This window comes from Pristiophorus japonicus, chromosome 1 (genome assembly GCF_044704955.1).
Source record: "Pristiophorus japonicus isolate sPriJap1 chromosome 1, sPriJap1.hap1, whole genome shotgun sequence".
Lineage (NCBI taxonomy): Eukaryota > Metazoa > Chordata > Chondrichthyes > Pristiophoridae > Pristiophorus > Pristiophorus japonicus.
In genome coordinates this window covers 226,713,846-226,736,552 of record NC_091977.1, presented here as the reverse complement: position 1 = coordinate 226,736,552, position 22,707 = coordinate 226,713,846, and the positions used below count along the sequence as shown (strand labels likewise).

The 22,707-nt window shown below is 45.8% G+C and overlaps 1 protein-coding gene across 4 annotated transcripts in view; it reads left to right on the top strand.

The window, feature by feature from the left end:
* The window catches only part of LOC139268710 (amyloid-beta A4 precursor protein-binding family A member 1-like), a 206,645-nt gene that overhangs the window by 137,347 nt on the left and 46,591 nt on the right, over positions 1-22,707 (top strand). For 3 of the 4 annotated variants that reach the window (XM_070887324.1, XM_070887303.1, XM_070887315.1), the window contains exons 4-5: positions 18,136-18,175; positions 20,034-20,179. The exons of the other annotated variant lie outside the window; for it this stretch is intronic. In XM_070887324.1, the coding sequence (XP_070743425.1) occupies positions 18,136-18,175; positions 20,034-20,179 (186 nt within the window). The remainder of the gene's footprint in view (positions 1-18,135; positions 18,176-20,033; positions 20,180-22,707) is intronic. 4 annotated transcript variants of the gene reach the window in all.

Sequence of the window (22,707 nt, the reverse complement as noted above, 5' to 3'; positions counted from 1 at the left end):
AGTAAAGCTGGAATTAGAAAGCACAAATAAAGAAAGTGAGTTTGAAGGAAAGAGGAAACAAGCAGGAAAAAAAGGGTAAAAAAAAACAAACTTAAAGGCACTTTATCTAAATGCACGTAGCATTTGCAACAAAATAGATGAGTTGACGGCAAAAATTGAGACAAATGGGTATGATCTGATAGCCATTACAGATATGTGGTTGCAAGGTGACCAGGACTGGGAATTAAATATTATGGGATACTTGACAATCCGGAAGGACAGACAGAAAGGAAAAGGAGGTGGGGTAGCTCTATTGATAAAGGATGGAATCACTGCAATAGTAAGAAACGATATTGGCTCAAATGATAAGGATGTTGAAACAGTTTGGGTGGAGATAAGGAACAATAAGGGAAAAAAGTCACTGATGGACGTAGTCTATAGGCCCCCTAACAGTAGCAACTCTGTTGGTTGGAGCATAAACCAGGAAATAGTGGGGGCTTGTAAAAAGGGAACAGCAATAATCATGGGTGATTTTAGCCTCTATATTGATTGGACAAATCAGAATGTTCAGGGTAACCTTGAGGAGGAGTTCATAGAGTGCATAAGGGACGGGTTCCTTGAGCAGTATGTAACGGAACAAACCAGGGGGCAGGCAATCTTAGATCTGGTCCTATGTAATGAGACAGGATTAATAAACAATCCCCTTGGAATGAGTGATCATAGCATGATTGAATTTCAAATTCAGATGGAGGGTGAGAAAGTTGGATCTCTAACCAATGTACCAAGCTTACTTAAAGGAGACTATGAAGGTATGAGGGCAGAGTTGGCTAAAGTGGACTGGGAAATTAGATTCAAGTGTAGGACGGTGATGAACAGTGGTGTACATTTAAGGAGATATTTCACAACTCTCAAGAAAAATATATTCCAGTGAGGAGGCAAGGATGGAGAGAAAAGATAGTAATCCGTGGCTAACTAAAGAAATAAAGGACGGTATCCAATTAAAAACAAGGGCACACAAAGTGGCCAAAACTAATGGGAGGACAGAAGACTGGGAAGCTTTTAAAAGCCAGCAAAGAACGACTAAAAAAAATGATTAAGAAAGAGAAGATAGACTATGAAAGTAAACCAGCACAAAATATAAAAACAGATAGCAAGAGTTTTATGGGTATATAAAAAGGAAAAGAGTGGCTAAAGTAAATGTTGGTCCCTTGGAGGATGAGACCGGGGAATTAGTAATAGGGAACATGAAGATGGCAGAAACTCTGAACAAATATTTTGTATCAGTCTTTATGGTAGAGGACGCTTACAATATTCCAACAGTGGATAGTCAAGGTGCTATGGGGGGGGAGGAATGTAACACAATCACAATCACTAAGGAGGTGGTACTCAGTAACATAATGGGACTAAAGGCAGATAAATCCCCTGGACCTGATGGCTTGCATCCTAGGGTCTTAAGAAAAGTAGCGGCAGGGATTGTGGATGCATTAATTGTAATCTACCAAAATTCCCTGGATTCTGGGGAGGTCCCAGCAGATTGGAAAACTGCAAATGTGACGCCCCTATTTTAAAAAGGAGACGGACAAAAAGCAGGAAACTATAGACCAGTTAGTCTAACATCTGTGGTTGGGAAAATGTTGGAGTCCATTATCCAAAGAAGCAGTAGCAGGACATTTGGAAAAGCAAAATTCAGTCAGGCAGAGTCAGCATGGATTTATGAAGGGGAAGTCATGTTTGACAAATTTGCTGGAGTTCTTTGAGGATGTAACGAACAGGGTGGATAAAGGGGAACCAGTGGATGTGGTGTATTTGGACTTCCAGAAGGCATTTGACAAGGTGCCACATAAAAGGTTACTGCACAAGATAAAGGTTCACGGGGTTGGGGGTAATATATTAACATGCATAGAGGACTGGCTAACTAACAGAAAACAGAGAGTCGGGATAAATGGTTCATTCTCTGGTTGGCAATCAATAACTAGTGGGGTGCCGCAGGGATCAGTGCTGGGACCCCAACTATTTACAATTGATATTAACGACTTGGAAGAAGGGACTGAGAGTAACGTAGCCAAGTTTGCTGACGATACAAAGATGGAAGGAAAAGCAATGTGTGAGGAGGACACAAAAAATCTGCAAAAGGACATAGACAGGCTAAGTGAGTGGGCAAAAATTTGGCAGATGGAGTATAATGTTGGAAAGTGTGAGGTCATGCACTTTGGCAGAAAAAAATCAAAGAAAAGTTATTATTTAAATGGAGAAAGATTGCAAAGTGCCGCAGTACAGCGGGACCTGGGGGTGTCCTGGTGCATGAAACACAAAAGGTTAGTATGCAGGTATAGCAAGTGATCAGGAAGCAGGGACGTCTTGCAACAGCTATACAGGGTATTGGTGAGGCCACATCTGGAATACTGCGTGCAGTTTTGGTTTCCATATTTACGAAAGGATATACTTGCTTTGTAGGCAGTTCAGTGAAGGTTCACTAGGTTGATTCCAGGGATGAGGGGGTTGACTTGTGAGGAAAGGTTGAGTAGGTTGGGCCTCTACTCATTGGAATTCAGAAGAATGAGAGGTGATCTCATTGAAACATATAAGATTATGAGGGGGCTTGACAAGGTGGATGCAGAGAGGATGTTTCCACTGATGGGGGAGACTAGAACTAGAGGGCATGACTTAGAAGAAGGGGCCACCCATTTAAAACAGAGATGAGGAGAAATTCCACCCATTTAAAACAGAGATGAGGAGAAATTTCTTCTGAGGGTTGTAAGTCTATGGAATTCGCTGCCACACAGAGCTGTGGAAGCTGGGACATTGAATGAATTTAAGACAGAAATAGACAGTTTCTTAAACGATAAGGAGTTATGGGGAGCGGGCAGGGAAGTGGACCCGAGTCCATGATCGGATCAGCCATGATTGTATTAAATGGCGGAGCAGGCTCGAGGGGCCATATGGCCTACTCCTGCTCCTATTTCTTATGTTCTTGTATGTTCTCTTCCCCCGCTCGCTGCCCCTCTCTCCCCCCTCCCCCCAGCAGCCTCTCCCTCCTCCCCAGCAGCCTCTGCCTCCTCCCCCGCAACCCCCCCCGCCCCGCCCGCCGGCAGCCTCTCCCTCCCTTCCCCCACCCCGCCCCGCCCGCCGGCAGCCTCTCCCTCCCTTCCCCCACCCCGCCCCGCCCGCCGGCAGCCTCTCCCTCCCTTCCCCCACCCCGCCCCGCCCGCTGCCTCTTTCATCAAATTGAAAACAAGGGCATACAATGTGGCCAAAACTAGAGGGAGGCCAGAGGATTGGGAAGTTTTTAAAAGCCACTAATGAACAACTGAAAAAAAATGATAGAGAGGGAAGATAGATTATGAAAATAAACTATCACGAAATATAAAAACAGATAGTAAGAGTTTCTACAGTTACATAAAAAGGAAAAGAGTGGCTAAAGTAAATGTTGGTCCCCTGGAGGATGAGACTGGGGAATTAATAATGGAGAATAGGGAAATGACAGACGTTGAACAAATATTTTGTATCGGTCTTCACTTTAGAAGACACTAAAAACATCCCAATAGTGGATAATCAAGGGGCTATACGGAAGGAGGAACTTAATACAATCACTATCACTAATGAAGTAGTACTTGGTAAAATAATGGGACTAAAGGTGGACAAGTCCCCTGGACCTGATGGCTTACATCCTAGGGTCTTAAAAGAAGTGGCTGCAGAGACTGAACTCCAAGTCATAGTCAACATCCTCACTGAGGTGTATGAAAGCATGGGCTTTACACTAAATATCCGTAAGACAAAGGTCCTCCACCAACCTGACTCCGCCACATAGCACTACCCCCGCCCCCCCACCCCCCCCCCCCCCCCGCAGTCAAAATCCACGGCACGGTCCTGGACAACGTGGACCACTTTCCATATCTCGGGAGCCTATTATCAGCAAAGGCTGACATCGACGACGAGATTCAACATCACCTCCAGTGCGACAGCGCAGCCTTCGGCCACCTGAGGAAAGGAATGTTCGAAGATCAGGCCTTCAAATCTACCACCATGCTCATGGTCTACAGGGCTGTCATGATACCCGCCCTTCTGAATGGCTCCAAGACGTGGACCATATACAGTAGACACCTCAAATCGCTGGAGAAATACCACCAACGCTGTCTCCGCAAGATCCTGCAAATCCCCTGGGAGAACAGGCGCGCCAACGTTCGCGTCCACGATCAGGCCAACATTCCCAGCATCGAAGCACTGACCACATTCGACCAGCTCCGCTGGGTGGGCCACATTATACGCATACCTGACACACGATACCCAAAGCAAGCGCTCTACTCGGAACTCTTACACGGCAAGCGAGCCCCAGGTGGGCAGAGGAACCATTTCAAGGACACCCTCAAAGCCTCCCTGATAAAATGCAATATTCCCACTGACACCTGAGAGTTCCTGGCCAAAGACTGCCCTAAGTGGAGGAAGTGCATCCGGGAGGGCGCTGAGCATCTTGAGTCTCATCGCCGAGAGCATGCAGAAAACAAGCATAGGCAGCGGAAGGAGCATGTGGCAAACCTGTCCCACCCACCCTTTCCCTCAATGACTGTTTGTCCCACCTGTGACAGAGACTGTACTTCCCGTATTGGACTGTTCATTCATCTGAGAACTCACTTTTAGAGTGGAAGCAAATCTTCCTCGATTTCGAGGGACTGCCTTTGATGATGATGATGGATGCATTGGTTGTAATCTACCAAAATTCCAGCGGATTGGAAAACTGCAAATGTAATGTCCCTATTTAAAAAAGGAGGCAGTTAAAAAGCAGGAAACTATAGACCGGTTAGCCTAACATCTGTCGTTGGGAAAATGCTGCAGTCCATTATTAAGGAAGCAGTGGTGAGATATTTGGAAAAGCATCATTCAATCAAGCAGATTCAGCATGGATTTATGAAAGGGAAATCATGTTTGACAAATTTGCTGGAGTTCTTTGAAGATGTAACAAGCAGGATGGAGAAGGGGGAAACAGTGGATGTGGTATATTTGGATTTCCAAAAGGCATTCGATAAGGTGCCACATAAGAGGTTATTGCACAAGATAAAAGCTCATGGGGTTGGGGGTAATATATTAACATGGATAGAGGATTGGCTAACTAACAGAAAAAAAAGTCAGGATAAATGGGTCATTTTCCGGTTGGCAAACAGTGACTAGTGAGGTTCCGCAGGGATCAGTGCTGGGACCTCATTATTTACAATCTATATTAATGACTTGGATGAAGTGAGTGTAATGTAGCCAAGTTTGCTGATGATACAAAGATGGGTGGGAAAGCAAATTGTGAGGATGATACAAATAATCTACAAAGAGATATAGGTAGGCTAAGTGAGTGGGCAAAAATCTGGCAGATGGAGTATAATGTGGGAAAATATGAGGTTATCCACTTTGGCAGAAATAATAGAAAAGCAAATTGTAATTTAAATGGAGAAGAATTGCAAAGTGCTGCAGTACAGAGGGACCTGTGGGTCCTTGTGCATGAAACACAAAATGTTAGTGTGCAGGTACAGCAAGTAATCAGGAAGGGAAATGGAATGTTGGCCTTTATTGCAAGGGGGTAGAATATAAAAGCAGAGAAGTCCTGCTACAACTGTACAGGGTATTGGTGAGGCCACACCTGGAGTACTGCGAACAGTTTTGGTCTCCATATTTAAGGAATGATATACTTGCATTGGAGGCTATTCAGAGAAGTTTCACTGGGTTGATTCCGGAGATGAGGGGGTTGACTTATGAAGAAAGGTTGAGTAGGTTGGGCCCATACACATTGGATTTCAAAAGAATGAGAGGAGATCTTGTTGAATCATACAAGATAATGAGGGGGCTCGACAAGGTGGATGCAAAGAGGATATTTCCACTCATAGGGGAAACTAAAACTAGGGGACATTGTCTCAGAATAAGGGGCCGTCCATTTAAAACTGAGATGAGGAGAAATTTCTTTTCTGAGGGTTGTAAATCTATGGAATTATCTCCCCCAGAGTGCTGTGGGGGCTGGGTCATTGAATATCTTTAAGATGGAGATAGACAGATTTTTGAATGATATGGATTATGGGGAGCGGGCAGGGAAGTGGAGTTGAGTTCATGATCAGATCAGCCATGACCTTATTGAATGGTGGAGCAGGCTCAAGCGGCCAAATGGCCTACTCCTGCTCCTATTTCTTATCTTCTTATGTTGTCTCTCCCCGCCTCTCTCCTGCCCGCCCCTCTCTCACCCCGCCCGCCCGCCGCCCCTCTCTCACCCCGTCCGCCCGCCGCCCCTCTCTCACCCCGCCCGCCCGCCGCCCCTCTCTCACCCCGTCCGCCCGCCGCCCCTCTCTCACCCCGCCCGCCCGCCGCCCCTCTCTCACCCCGTCCGCCCGCCGCCCCTCTCTCACCCCGCCCGCCCGCCCGCCGCCCCTCTCTTACGCCGCCCGCCCGCGGCCCCTCTCTTACCCCGCCCGCCGCCCCTCTCTTACGCCGCCCGCCCGCGGCCCCTCTCTCACGCCGCCCGCCCGCGGCCCCCCCTCTCACCCCGCCCGCCCGCGGCCCCCCCTCTCACCCCGTCCGCCCGCCGCCCCTCTCTTACGCCGCCCGCCCGCCGCCCCTCTCTCACCCCGCCCGCCCGCCGCCCCTCTCTCACCCCGTCCGCCCGCCGCCCCTCTCTTACCCCGCCCGCCCGCCGCCCCTCTCTTACCCCGTCCGCCCGCCACCCCTCTCTTACCCCGCCCGCCCGCCGCCCCTCTCTTACCCCGCCCGCCGCCCCTCTCTTACCCCGCCCGCCGCCCCTCTCTTACCCTGCCCGCCTCTCTCACCCCGCCCGCCTTTCTCACCCCGCCCGCCGCCCCTCTCTCACCCCGCCCGCCACCCCTCTCTCACCCCGCCCGCCGCCCCTCTCTCACCCCGCCCGCCCGCCGCCTCTGTCTCTTCTCCCCCACTCCCTCCAATGTTTTCTCTTCCACAGAAGGCCGCAGTAATGCCAAGGCTGGAAGTTATGTTTCAGCAGCAGACTACATGCGGACTCGTCGGGGCCCCACTTCCGGTTCCGAGTCTGCGCATGCGCGAGTGGCGTCGGGGGTGGAGTCCAGAGGACACAGGTGCAGAAAAAACACAGTGCATATAGTCACTCTGTCATCATGTTGCTGTTTGTGGGAGTTTGCTGTGCACAGATTGGTAGCCACGTTTCCCACATTACAACAGTGACCACGCTCCTTTTGCTACAAAGCAATTTGGGGTGCCGAGGTTATGAAGGGTGCTATATAAATGCAAATCTTTCTTTATTTCCATTACTTTGAAAAAAATTAGGGTACAATTGCATTCTGTTATTTTTCCTCTAAATACCTGCTACTTCCCTAACCTATCTAATTGTGTACAATTCTGGGCACCACACTTTAAGAAGGATGTCAAAGCCTCGGAGAGGGTGCGGAGGAGGTTTACCAGAATGGTGCCAGGCTAGAGAAACTGGGATTATTCTTCTTGGGGCAGAGAAGGTTAAGAAGGTGTTCAAAATTCTGAGGGGTTTTGATAGAGCAAGTAGGGAGAAACTCTTTCCTCTGGAAAGTGGGTCGGTAACCAGAGGTCATAGATTTACAATCATTGGACAAAGAACCAGAGGGGAAATAAGGAGAACTGTCTTCACACACAGGGTTGTTGAGATCTGGAACGCACCACCTAAAAGGTTGGTGGAATCAGATTCCATCGGAACTTTCAAAAACAACTGGACGTGTACCTGGAGAGATCTAATTTATCACATTATGGGGAAAAGCTGGGGTGTGGGACCAAATTGGACAACTCTTTCAACGAGCTGGCACAGGCACATGGGCTAAATGGCTGTAAGATTCAAAATATTCCTGTCGATGATGGCACACTGACAATTATGTCATGGTGCCACCTTGTTTTGGTGTATCAAAGCGCAGTACAAGTTTGAATTAACATCTAGAATAGACAACAGACTTAATACAGGTACATGATACCAAGACGATGCTTGCCAGAGTAAGTTAATAACCTCAAAATTGTTCTCCTTAGAACAGAGAAGGCGAAGAGGAGATTTCATAGAGGTGTTTAAAATCATGAAGGGTTTAGATAGAGTAAATATAAAGTGACTGTTTCCAATGGTTGAAGGGTCGATAACCAGAGGGCACACACAGATTTAAGGTGATTAGCAAAAGAACCAGAGGCAATTTGAGGGGAAAAAAGTTACACAAGTGGTTAGGATTTGTAATGCATTGCCTGTTAGAAACAGATTCACTAGTAGCCTTCAAAAAGGAATTGGATAAATACATGGAGAAAAGAATTGCAGGAATACTGGGAAAGAGCGGGGGAGTGGAACTAACTGGATTGCTTTTCAAAAGAGCCGGCGCAGACCTGATGGGCCAAATGTCCTCCTTCTATGATTCTGTGAATTGAGCAGAAAAAAACTCTTAAGTTTGCAATAAACTATGAATGAATGTAACTTTGAATGACATGAAAGTGCACCAAATAAATCAAAATACATAGGCCCCAAGTTTCCACATGATTTGCTCCTGATTTTTAGGAGCAACTGGTGTAGAACGGAGTATCTTAGAAATCGGAATTCTCGCCATTTAGTTCCAGTTCTAGTCAGTTAGAACAGTTTCACTTTGGAACAGAATTTTTTTTCAAAAGGGGGCGTGTCCGGCCATTTACGCCTGTTTTCAAAGTTTCGTCAGTGAAAACTTACTCCAAACTAATTTAGAATGGAGTAAGTGAAGATTTTTGTACGCTCGAAAAAACCTTGTCTACACTTTAGAAAATCAGGCGTAGGTTACAAATCAGGCGTAGGGAATGGTGGGGGGGGTGTTTAAAGGGAAGTTTACAAACATTAAACACTTCAGTTTTACAAATAAAGAGCCATCATCAATAATAAATGATAAATACATCAATAAATCAACCAATAAATCAATCAAAAAAAATTAATAAGAAATAATTTTTTTTTTTTAAATCAATAAATAAAACATTTTCTACTTACCGACTGCAGCACCGGGAGCCCTCCAACAGCATGCTGGGATGCCCCCCCTCAGTGTGTCTCTGTCAGTGTCTCTATCTCTCTCTGTCTGTGTGTGTCTGTCATTCTCTGTCTGTCAGTGTCTGTGTTTCTGACAGCGAGGGGAGAGGGGGGGGAGAAGGGGGAGGGATGGGGGGGGAGACGGGGGGAGGGGAGGAGAAGGGGATAAAGGAGATTGGGGGGGGGGAAGGAGATTGGGGGGGGGAAGGAGATTGGTGGGGGGGGGGGGGAAAGGAGAAGGAGAAGGGGAAGGGAGGCTGAACGGACCGGGCCCGAGACTTCAGGCAGGGCCCGTCCCCAGCACCAGATTTACAGGTAGGTGGCGTTGGGTCGGGTCGGGGGGGTGGTGGGAAGGAAGGAAGGAGGGAGGTCGGTTCGGTTCGGGTCGGGGGGAGGGAGGAAGAGGGAGGTCAGGTCGGGGGGAGGGAGGTCAGGTCGGATCCAGTCCTGCGGGGGGGCGGTTGAGCGGGAGTCGGGTCGGGTCCAGTCGGCGGGAGGGGGTGCAGGGAGTGGGAGTCGGGTCGGGTCCAGTCGGGGTGGGGGGGGGGGGCGGGCAGGGAGCGGGAGTCAGGTCGGTGTCGGGTCCAGGCCGGAATCGGGAGTCGAGTCGGGTCAGCAGGAAGCAGGAGCTGGCCGTGGGAGGAGCCTTATTCACGCAGCCCCAGTGAGGCCATTGGGCCAGGGCTAGGGGCTGCGTGCTTCGGCCCCTCCCACACAGTTTCGGGCGCCTGGAGCTACTGCACTTGTGTGCCCACTGTAGCGCGCATGTGCAGAGGTCCCGGCACTGTTTTCAGCTCAGGGACCTGGCTCCGCCCCCTACAGCTCCTGCTGCGCTGCGCCGAGGGCCAGAGGACCTGCAGGGAGGTGGAGAATCTGGAGGGTTTTTTTAGGCGCACTTTGTGGCGCGAAAAACGGGCGTCCAGGTCGGGACTGCGCCGTTCTAGGCGCGGCTCGAAACTTGGGCCCATAATAAGGTAAATTAAGTCAAAAAAATAAATTTAGATGGAATTGGCCTTCATTATTTTCTAGAGTGAATGGTCTATATACGTTCTTTCTGTGAGTGTGGCACATGCCAGATTTCTCAAGGACAGCTAGCAATGTTCCCCCTAAGCTCCGCAGTCACGCAGCAATTGGGAGGTTCCGTGCAGGCCACTCACCGGCTCACAAGCGGGAAGAGATACCGCGCATGCACGGCCGCGCAGCAAGCTTAAAGGGACAGCGCACAAAAACAAAAATTAGAGGGAACATTGATGGCTAGATAGCCCGGCATATTTCTGTACATGCGCCAGATACCTTATTGCCAAAGCTATCTGCTGTCTGACATGCTCCTGCAGATACAGTGTGATGTTGCGTTATCCAATATTGCTGAGTCAAACCAGCAGCCCAGCTATTTGTAGCTGTAAACCCAATAATAGGACAGAGTTGTTCAACGACAAGACAGCTGTCCCATTTCCTTCCAGTTTAGCACGGGATCGAATTTCAGCAGCATGTGGGCTTGAAGTATAGTTGAATAACCGTGGCCAACCTTGCATCATCTCCGGAGAGGACAATTTTTTTGTTCCCCTGGTTTGATAGCAGTTCTGCAATAGCACGCACAAAGGTACATGCGCATTGCAAAGTGCTTTTCTTCCTCTCTTTAGCGCCCATCGTTCTCTATCTTGAGAGGATGGGCAGCTTTGCCTGCTTTTTAGACCTGATCCCGCATGGCGGGAGATCCCTCCAATCCAGTTTCCACGCCTGCCACAGTATTGAAATGGTTCTCATCAAAGTCACAAATGATATCATCTGTGACTGATGAAGGCAGACTATCCCTCCTCGTCCTTCTTGACTTGTCTAGCCTTTGACATGGTTGACCACTCTATCCTTCTCCAATGACTCTCACGGAAGGAACGTGCGGCAAACCTGTCCCACCCACTCTTACCCTCAACGACTGTCTGCCCCACCTGTGGCAGGGACTGTGGCTCTCGTATTGGACTGTTTGGCCACCTAAGGACTCATTCTATGAGTGGAAGCAAGTCTTTCTCGATTCCGAGGGACTGCCTATGATGATGATGGCCTATGATGATGATGACCATCATCCAGCTGGGTGGGACTGCACTCGCCTGGTTCCATTCTTATCTGTCTAATCGTAGCCAGAGAATCATCTGCAACGGCTTTTCTTCCCTCCCCCGCATCATTACCTGGTGACCCCCAAGAATCTATCCTTGGCCCCTCCAATTTCTCATCTACAGGTTGCCCTTGGCGACATCATCCGAAAACACAGCGACAGTTTCCACATGTACGCTAATGACACCTAGCTCTACCTCACTACCACTTCTCTCGACCCCTCCGCAGTCTCTAAAATATCAGTCTGCTTGTCCGACATGCAGTTCTGGATGAGCAGAAATTTTCTCCAATTGGATATTGGGAAGACCGAAGTCATTGTTTTTGCTCCCCGTCACAAACTCCATTCCCTAGCCACTGACTCCATCCCTTTCCCCAACTTCTGTCTGAGGCTGAACCAGACTATTCGCAATTTTGGTGTCATATTTGACCCTGAAATGAGCTTTCTACCACATATCTGCAGGATAACTAAGACTACCTATTTCCACCTCCATAACATCGGCTGCCTCTGCCCTTGCCTGAGCTCATCGCTGCTAAAGCCCTCATCTATGCCTTTATTACCTCTAGCGTTGACTATTCTAACGCACTCCTGGCTGGCTTCCCACATTCTACCCTACATATGCTACAGGTGATCCAAACCTCGGCTGCCCACGTCCTAACTTGCACCAAGTCCCACTCACCTATCACCCCTGTGCTTGCTGACCTACATTGGCTCTCGGTTAAGCAATGCCTCGATTTCAAAATACTCATCCTTGTTTTCAAATCTCTCCATGGCCTCGCCCCTCCCTATCTCTGTAATCTCCTCCAGCCTCACAACCCCCCTGAGATGTCTACGCTACTTTAACTCTTGAGCATCCCTGATTATAATCGCTCAACTATTGGTGGCCGTGCCTTCTGTTGCCTAGTCCATAAGCTCTGGAATTCACTCCTTAAACCTCTCTGCCTCTCTACTTCTCTTTCCTCCTTCAAGATGCTCTTTAAAACCTACCTCTTTGACCAAGCTTTTGGTCACCTGCCCTAATTTCTCCTTGTACGACTCGGTGTCAATTTGTTTTTATTACAATACTCCTGTGAAGCATCTTGGGACATTTCACTACATTAAAGGTGCTATATAAATACAAGTTGTTGTTGATCTCCACATACTTAGGCAGATTTTCACAGAAGTTTCTTAAGTCTCCTATTTCTCATCTACATGTTGTCCCTCGGCGATATCGTCCGAAAACACAATGTCACTTTCCACATGTACGCTGATGACACCCAGCTCTACCTCACCACCACCTCTCTCGACCCCTCCGCGGTCTCTAAATTGTCGACTGCTTATCCGACATCCAGTTCTGGATGAGCATAAATTTCTTCCAACTAAATATTGGGAAGACCGAAGCTATTGTCTTCAGTCCCCGCCACCAACTCCATCCATCTCCCCGGCAACTGTCTGAGGCTGATGTTCGCAAACTTGGTATCATATTTGACCCTGAAATGAGCTTTTGACCACATAGCTGCCTATTTCCACCTCCGTAACATCGCTGAAACCCTCATCCATGCCTTTTTTACCTCGAGAATTGACTATTCCAATGCACCTGGTCGGCCTCCCATGTTCTACCCTCTGCAAACTTGAGGTTATCCAAAGCTCTGCTGCCTGTGTCCTAACTCACTTCCATGGCATTGCCCCTCCCTATCTCTGCAACCTCCTCCAGCCCTACAACATTAGACATATTTGCACTCCCCTAATTCTGGCCTCTTGAGCAGCCCCGATTTTAATCGCTCCACCATTGGTGGCCGTGCCTTCAGCTGTCTTGGCCCTCAGCCCTGGAATTCCCTCTCTAAACCTCTCCATCTGCCTACCTCTCTCTCCTCCTTTAAGATGCTTCTTAAACCTACCTCTTTAACCAAGATTTCTGTGCTAGTATCTCCTTTAGTGGCTCGGTGATCATGTTCATCTGAAGCGCTTTGTGACGTTTTACATTAAAGACACTGTATAAATACAAGTTGTTGTTGATTCCAGATACATATTTCTCAGGATTCGAGGGGATTATCTTGGAATTTTGTGCCAGACTGTACGGATTTCGTCTCTCCTGACTCCAGAATGTGTGCGTGACCTCCATGCATTAACTCACTGCCCAATTTTTTTTATTACCATCGTACTGTACTACAAAACAATCGATCCCTCAAACTGCTCAGGATTTTTGCGCTAGAAAGGTGCATAGTAGGCCGGGGAAGGAATTTGGGACTGAACCCAGTCCCACCGAGAATCCGCCTCTTTTTGGCCCTGTTGCAGGATTCTGATGGGAGTCGAGGTTGGGCCATTTCTTCCGCCCACTCCAACCGCTCCCATCCCGAAGTTACTGCAAGTGGCGGGATGCCGTTTCCTACTGGAATCCCTGCCAGTTTTGCCCAACGGTGCAGGTACATTTGCCATAACAAGAGGCCTGAGTGGGGCCTGGAGTGCTCCCTCCCCACCCACAACAGCCATCAATCTCAAAATGATGGATAGTTATTGGGAAGGTGACAAACTGAGGGAAAGGATCAGTCCGGAAACTTTGAGGGGGCAACTCTTTGCTTGATGTGGGAGGGAGAGGACCATCAGTCTGACTGTACCGGACAGTGAGTAGATCTTTGCAGTAGAATTGACCCAGCATTCTGAATTATTCCAAACACCATATTGACCCTTCTACCCACTAAAAGCCCATCCTATCAGTTGACAGGCTAAATGGGACTGTGGAACAAGATGAGTTTCATGCCTTCACCCCTTCAAGAAATGAATTAGTGGATTGGTGTTGCATTCTGGTTCTAATTAACTCGTGCGACGTCAGTTCAACATATTACTTCATTAAGTATAAACACAGTGCTGGCAAACACTCAGCAGGTCAGGCAGTCTCTGTGGAGAGCAAACGAGTTAAATGTTTCAGATCAATGACCTTTCGTCAGAAGTGGAAGAAGTTAGAGATGTAACAGTTTTATTTTAAGAACAAGGTAAAAGAGACAAATGACTTAAGGGTCACAGGCTAAAACTTGCTGACTTAAGTGAGTCGTAGAAGTCAAATATGAGCTTATATGGGCAACAAAACGGGTATAAAGGAGGGATAAGACCTCTTGAAATCGATCACTTGGGAAAATTGGAGACACAATATGAACCCACCCGAGCATCCCAAACATAAGCATGCAGTCGGGAGAGAGAAGAGCAGAACTTCTTCAAATTGGGCATTCCTGGAAGGGAAATGGCAGTGAATTAAACAATAACACAAAAAGCAAAATACTGTGGATGCTGGAAGTCTGAAAGTAATATTATTTTAACATTCGAAAGTCCCTGCGAACTTAATTAGATGCTGCATTAACAGACAATTTAACAAGAGTCTATCAGACCCATTCTGATACAAGCCCTAATTAAGCAATCGACTGTACACTCATGTTTGGGATGCTTGAGTGGGTTCGGATGCTGCCTCCTGTTCTCCCAAAGTGACATATTTCAAGAGATTTTACCCCTTTTTATAGCCATGATGTCCCCGATATGGACCTGGAAAAGGGATATTGTACTGGGTGGTTTTATAGATTGTATTTTGAGCTTAATTGACTGTTGTGTTGTTACATTACATAGAAACTAGGTGCAGGAGTAGGCTATTCGGCCCTTTGAGCCTGCACCACCATTCAATAAGATCATGGCTGATCATTCCTTCAGTACCCCTTGATCCCTTTAGCCGTAAGGGCCATATCTAACTCCCTCATGAATATATCCAATGAACTGGCATCAACAACTCTCTGCAGCAGGGAATTCCACAGGTTACCAACTCTCTGAGTGAAGAAGTTTCTCCTCATCTCAGTCCTAAACGGCCTGCCCCTTATCCTAAGACTGTGTTCCCTGGTTCTGGACTTCCCCAACATCGGGAACATTCTTCCTGCATCTAGCCTGTCCAGTCCCGTCAGAATCTTATATGTTTCTATGAGAACCCCTCTCATCCTTCTAAACTCCTGTGTATAAAGGCCCAGTTGATCCAGTCTCTCCTCATATGTCAGTCCAGCCATCCCTGGAATCAGTCTGGTGAACCTCCTCTGCTGCACCTGCACTTCCTCAATAGCAAAAACATTCTTCCTCAGATTAGGAGACCAAAACTGAACACAATATTCCAGGTGTGGCCTCACCAAGGCCCTGTACAACTGCAGTAAGACCTCCTTGCTCCTATACTCAAATCCCCTTGCTATGAAGGCCAACATACCATTTGCCTTCTTCACCGCTTGCTGTACCTGCATGCCAACTTTCAATGACTGATGAACCATGACACCCAGGTCTCGCTGCACCTCCCCTTTTCCTAATCTGCAGCCATTCAGATAATAATCTGCCTTCGTGTTTTTGCCCCCAAAGTGGATAACCTCACATTTATCCACATTATAGTGCATCTGCCATGTATTTGCCCACTCGCCTAACCTGTCCAAGTCACCCTGCAGCCTCTTAGTGTCCTCCTCACAGCTCACACCACCACCAAGTTTAGTGTCATCTGCAAACTTGGAGATATTACACTCAATTCCATCATCTAAATCATGAATATATATTGTAAAGAGCTGGGGTCCCAGCACTGAGCCCTGCGGCACCCCACTAGTCACTGCCTGCCATTCTGAAAAGGGCCCGTTAATCCCGACTCTCTGCTTCCTGTCTGCCAACCAGTTCTCTATCCATGTCAGTACATTACCCCCAATACCATGTGCTTTGATTTTGCACAACAATCTCCTGTGTGGGACCTTGTCAAAAGCATTTTGAAAGTCCAAGTACACCACATCCACTGGTTCTCCCTTGTCCACTCTACTAGTTACATCCTCAAAAAATTCCAGAAGATTTGTCAAGCATGATTTCCCTTTCATAAATCCATGCTGACTTGGACCAATCCTATCACTGCTCTCCAAATGCGCTGCTATTTCATCCTTAATGATTGATTCCAACATTTTCCCCACCACCGATGTCAGGCTAACCGTTCTATAATTACCCGTTTTCTCTCTCCCTCCTTTGTTAAAAAGTGGTGTTACATTAGCAACCCTCCAGTCCATAGGAACTGATCCAGAATCGATAGACTATTGGAAAATTATCACCAATGCATCCATTATTTCTAGGGCCACTTCCTTAAGTACTCTGGGATGTAGACTATCAGGCCCTGGGGATTTATCAGCCTTCAATCCCATCAATTTCCCTAACACAATTTCCCGCCTAATAAGGATATCCTTCAGTTCCTCCTTCTCACTAGATCCTCAGTCCCCTAGTATATCCGGAAGGTTATTTGTGTCTTCCTTTGTGAAGCCAGAACCAAAGTACGTGTTCAATTGGTCTGCCATTTCTTTGTTCCCCATTATAAATTCCCCGGAATCTGACTGCAAGGGAGCTACGTTTGTCTTCACTAATCTTTTTCTCTTTGCATATCTATAGAAGCTTTTGCAGTCAGTTTTTATGTTTCCGGCCAGCTTCCTCTCATACTCCATTTTCCCTCTCTCAATTAAACCTTATGTCCTCCTCTGCTGAATTCTAAAATTGCTCTTTCTAGCTAATTTGCATGCCTCTTCCTTGGAATTAATACTATCATTAATTTCCTTTGTTAGTCACAGTTGAGCCACCTTCCCCGTTTTATCTTTACTCCAAACAGGGATGTACAATTGCTGAAGTTCGTCCATTTGCTCTTTAAAGGTTTGCCATTGCCTATCCACCGTCAATCCTTTAAGTATCATTTGCCAGTCTAATCTAGCCAATTCGCGGCTCATACCGTCAAAGTTACCGTTCCTTAAGTTCAGGACCCTAGTTTCTGAATTAACTTTGTCACTCTCCATCTTAATAAGGAATTCTACCATATTGTGGTCACTCTTCCCCAAGGGACCTCGCACAACAAGATTGCTAATTAGTTCCTTCTCATAACACATCACCCAGTCTAGGATGGCCAGCTCTCTGGTTGGTCTAGAAAACCATCCCTAATACACTCCCAGGAAATCCTCTTCCACCGCATTGCTACCAGTTACGTTAGCCCAATCTATATGTAGATCAAAGTCTGCTGTGTCCTGCCGGTGAAGATTCACCCATGTTCCCTAACAAACCTTGCTTGCCACCCTCATATACTACAAATTCCTTAATGTTTCAAAAACACTAATCTTGCTGCCCCTAACTGATCTGTCACTTTAAAGAGTCCATGCCTGATTCTAATTAATAATAATGAATGAACTGAATTTTTCAGAATGCTAACTTTTGGGACATTGTTTCAAACTCACATCAAAATGATTGCTGGTTGCAGGGAAGGCAAAACGTTTTCAAACATTTGTTCAGAGTTGTTGGAGGTAATTGCAAAATTTGTAACGGGTAAGGTTCTGAATAGAACAGAGTATCTTACAGCACAGAAGGAGGCCATTCAGCTCATCGTGCCTCTGCCGGGTCTTTGGAAGAGCTGTCCAATTAGTCCCACTCCTTTGTTCTTTCCCCATAGCCTTGTAAAACTTTTTCCTTACTATTGAATCTGCGTTCACCACCCTTTCAGGGAGCACATTCCAGATCATCATAACTCGCTGCGTTTTTTTAAAAAAAAATCTCCTCCTCTCACTCTCTGGCTCTTTTGCCAATTATCTTAAATCTGTGTCCTTTAGTCACCATGTATTTAGTCACCATGTATTTCATATTTAATTTATTTTTAACGGTCCTTATCAACAACAGTTTACATTTTTTTTTTTTTTTTATACACTGTTCACATATATTTCCATTCCTATTTCAATTTAGTTGATGATTCAATTAATTTGTACTTTTAAAACCACAAACTTTGAGAGAGTTTTATCAGACCATGTGCATTAATCCAGACCCAATTAGTCACTTAGTTAGTTCTTAAATAAAGAAACAAATAACTACAATCATACTTTCAGTATGGTACAAAATTTGAAAAGGCCTCTTGCCCTGCAGGTTTCTAGTCCATGAAACCAATTGAATTTATGATACTGCATGTAAAATGTTGTCAGCATGTTGGATTAAAATGCTATTGGTAAAAGACACGATAGTTTACATGGAGCATGTCGTGTGGTGTCTGAAGCAGTGTCTGTCTTAATTTCAGTCAAGAAAAAGTTTGGCCTCCTTTCCAACTTACGTTGAAGGTAAGGTGCTTTCTAATCATTTTAAAGCAAATTCAGAAGTCTTTATGTTCCAGTTTGTGTTAATGTCACAGGGATTATTTGTCCTTAACTGTGACAATTATTCATGGTTTCATTTTTTAATTTGAAAGTTTTTGTTACTAGAAATTGCTCTTTAGTATTTTGAAATTGTTGCTTGCATCCTACTGTAATTTCTGTACTGTATTTGACATTGTATTTTCATTCCCATTCCGTGACTTCTCCCCAGTGAGCTGTGCCACAGTGGTAAGACGCAGATTCGTGCTTGTGTTTTTCTGAGTGGCATGTGACTAATCTTGGCCTTACTTACAGGGGGTGTGCCACATTGTCAAGACGGGACACTCCCTGCCCACCTCATACACACATATACAGGCATAAGCATCCAAGCACAAATCCATCCCCCCACCCCCCACCCCATCCCTAGCATGTCTCTCACAAACCTAATGGTTTCTCCCTTAAGACTAACATTATTAGAGGCCTAAAAGTAGGCCACATCATCCCATCTCGAGGATTATAGGTTCAATTCCGACTCCAGAGACTTGAGCACAAATCTAGGCCGACACTCGCAAGGCAGTACTGAGGGAGCGCAATACTGTCACAGGTGCTGTCTTTCGGATGAGACATTAAACCCTGTCAGCCCTCTCGGGTAGATGTAAAAGATCCCACGGCCACTATATGGAAGAAGAAAAAAACATTATCTGGTCATTATCGCATTGCTGTTTGTGGGAGTTTGCTGTATGCAAATTGGCTGCTGTGTTTTCTACATTACAACAGTGACTACACTTCAAAACTATTTCATTGGCCATAAAGCTCCTTGTGACATCCTGAAGTTGTGAAAGATGCTACTGAAAAGCAAGTCTTTTTTGAGTCTCCTTCCAGGATTAGATAATGTTGGCTTCAATGAGAGGAGATAAAAAGAGAAGAAAATAGATACTTAAAACAAAAAAATTGGTTTCATCAAGAAACAAAAAGTTGTTTGAAGATTTCTCTGCACAATCATGTCATTGTTTTCAGAATGTGTTTGTTTTAAAAGATATAGGGACAGACAGGAAGGAAACTAAATGTTGCTGTGCAAGAACAGTATAAATAGTTCAGTTCGAAAAGTATTCATAGCTGTTGAACTGTAGAAGAAAATCACAGCCCAGTGACTGAAATAGATTCATTTAAGGGGAAGCTAGATAAATACAAGAGGGAGAAAGGAATAGAAGGATATGTGGATAGGGTGAGATGAAGAGGGGTGGGAGGAGGCTCGTGTGGAGCATAAACACCGGCATGGACCAGTTGGGCCGAATGGCCGGTTTCTGTGCTGTACTTTATCATTTTATGCAACCATCTGTTGTCTGTTTGTCCAGGGCACCACCGGCACAGTGGGCCAAGTTTATTATTGCCTGACTCTGGGACACTATCAGACAACATTATCTTGGGCAGTTGAACAGTGCTTTGTTATTATACACACACACAAGTTAAGTGGTAGATGAATTGTTTTGCCGAAGATGGATTTGTGCTGTGAAAACGTTTGGTGAAGGCTGCCACTACACTATCTATACTTTACACTTAAGGGGAGACTAGATAAACACACGGGAGATGAATCATCATCAGGGACATAAAAAAAAACATTTAACTTCCTTACAACACTTTAGTTTATTAGTTAGAAAAATATTGGGGAGATGGGGAACGAAAGGCTGATTGACTGAACAGGGAGGTGGGAGGACCTGCGATTGGAAACCTCCAGGAATACGTCCAACCGCAGTTGGCAATCCCTGCCATTCAGCTCCAAACTACCCATTACAATGCTTTCCCGTTACGATTTTCACTGGAACTATTTCTGTTCTCTGTTCTGCAGTCCCTGGGCCATGTGACCCGGAAGATCTGATTGATGGCATCATCTTCGCAGCCAATTACTTGGGTTCCACCCAACTGCTCTCCGACAAAACCCCTTCCAAGAACGTGCGGATGATGCAAGCTCAGGAAGCAGTCAGCAGAATCAAGGTGATAACTTCTTCTGGATGTGATGCTAGTGACCATGTTAACTATTCTCCGACAGGATTGTTATCCGTCGTTTTTACATTGGACAAACACAATTCGAGTTTGCTTACGCAACTGCAGGATGGAAGTCAGAATCAGAACTTCACATTCTTTTCAATTTCCTGACCAATTCAGAGTTTCCTAATATTTTCAGCTCTAAATGGATAGGATTGAGACTTTGCTGATGATGCTTCAAACCGTTTTTCGGATGAGACATTAAACCGAGGCCCACGTCTGCCCTTTCAGGTGGACCTAAAAGATCCCACGAAGAGCAGGGCAGTTCGCCCCAGTGTCCTGGGATCAATATTTATCTTTCAATGCAACATCACAAAAAAATGTATTATCCGGTCATTATCAAATTGCTGTTTGTGGGAGCATGCTGTGCCCAAATTGGCTGCTGCATTACAACATGACTGCACTTCAAAAGTACTTCATTGGCTGTAAAGTACTTTGGCATGCCCCAAGGCTGTGACAGGCGCCATAGAAATACAAATCATTCCTTTTCTTTCTCCCTTTTGGTTAAATCAATCTACATAAAAAAATGCACTCATCATAAGTTTCTCTTAGAGATGAAATGCTCTTAATTTGACGTTGTAGCAAAATCATACTCAAAATTGACAGGCCTGGACAACTTCATAGAAACATAGAAAACAGGAGCAGTAGTAGGCCATTCGGCCCTTCGAGTCTGCACCGCCATTCAACATGATCATGGCTGATCCTCCATCTCAACACCATATTCCCGCTTTTTCACCATACCCCTTGATGCCTTTGTTTCTAGAAATCTATAGCTCCCTCTTAAATATATTCAGCCTTCTGTGGTAGAGAATTCCACAGGTTCACCATCCTCTGTGAAAACATTTCTCATCTCGGTCCTAAATTTCCTACCCTGTACCCTGAGACTGTGAACCCTTGTTCTAGACTTCTCAGCCAGGAGAAACATCCTCCTCGCATCCAGTCTATCTAACCCAGTCAGAATGATATATGTTTCAATGAGATCCCTTCTCATTCTTCTAAACTCTAGTGAATACAGGCCTAGTCGACCCAATCTCTCCTCATACAACAGTCCTGCCATCCCAGGAATCAGTCTGGTGAACCTTCGCTGCACTCCCTCAATGGCAAGTATATCCTTTCTTGGGTAAGGAGACCAAACCTGCATATAATACTCCAGGTGCAGTCTCATCAAGGCCCTGTATAACTGTAGTAAGACATCCTTGCTCCTGTACTCAAATCCTCTTGCAATGAAGGCCAACATACCATTTGCCTTCCTAACTGCTTGTTGCACCTGCATGTTTGCTTTCAATGACTGGTATACAAGGACACCCAGGTCCCTCTGTACATCGACACTTCTCAAGCAATCACCATTTAAATAATACTATGTCCTTATGTTTTTCCTACCAAAGTGGATAACTTCAGGCACCAACTGTTGAAATCCATTCATCTAGACTTTCTTGCATAACCCCAATCGATTGGTAAATCTCTGAAGAAGATGGTTAATTACCCGAGAGATTTTATTATGAAATGCACTTATGTTCCGTTTAAATACTCCATGTATTCAGCCAGTAAGATTGTTCAGCTTTTCACACCTCTGTGCAATACATCTTTCAGGATCTTCTGCTAACTATTAAGTCCTCAAAGTCGTGAATTACAGGGAATTTGATTCTTTTATTTTGCCTAGGTTTTAATCATCATGTGGATTTATTAAAACAGCACTTCCTTTTTCAAAGAGGTTAAAATGATTTAACTTTACCAAATGGGCTTTCACTATTACATGGCAGGAGTCTCTCCATCAAACGTATTGTCTAATGATAACTGAATGGTGGAACAGGCTCGAGGGCCTGAATGGCCTGGTCCTGTTTTTATGTCAACATGTATCATCAAATGTTTTGTGCTCTTATAATGTTTGCAGTGATCGAGCGCACCACGAGATTTTAAAAGCACAGTGGATCAGTGACATCGTACTCTGCAATTGATGAAGACCACAGGACCAGCTTCTGGAAATCTGGTTGACAATTTTCAAACCCAGTATACCCAGTCAAGCCAGTCTTTCATCCACATGCTTTCCAGTTTAACCTTTTTGAAAAATATTTCAGCCCAGATCTTACTGGAGTGGGGCTTTTCATGATGCGCCCCGTTAGGTAGATTTTTCCCCTCCCCCTTCAGCTCGACCATGTTTTGTGCTGTAACTTGCTGGAAGTGCGAGCTGATAATAGCTGGCTAGGGCAACGGGACCCCAGTGACCGACAGGACCAACAGTCTATCTCCTTAACCAATGAAATGTAAGGATTGAGAAAGAAACAGGAACAACCGAGAAGGATGTTGGGTGAATTAGAGTCAAATCAGCTACAGAAAGAGAGGTAAAGAAAGATTGGATCAAGAGACAAAACAGAAAGGAAAAGTAAGAATTTAAAAAAAAATTAAACCATTAAAAATCTCTAAGAACAATTTACTACCTGCAGGAATGAGACTCCGCAGTTTCAATTGTTCCCTTTCTG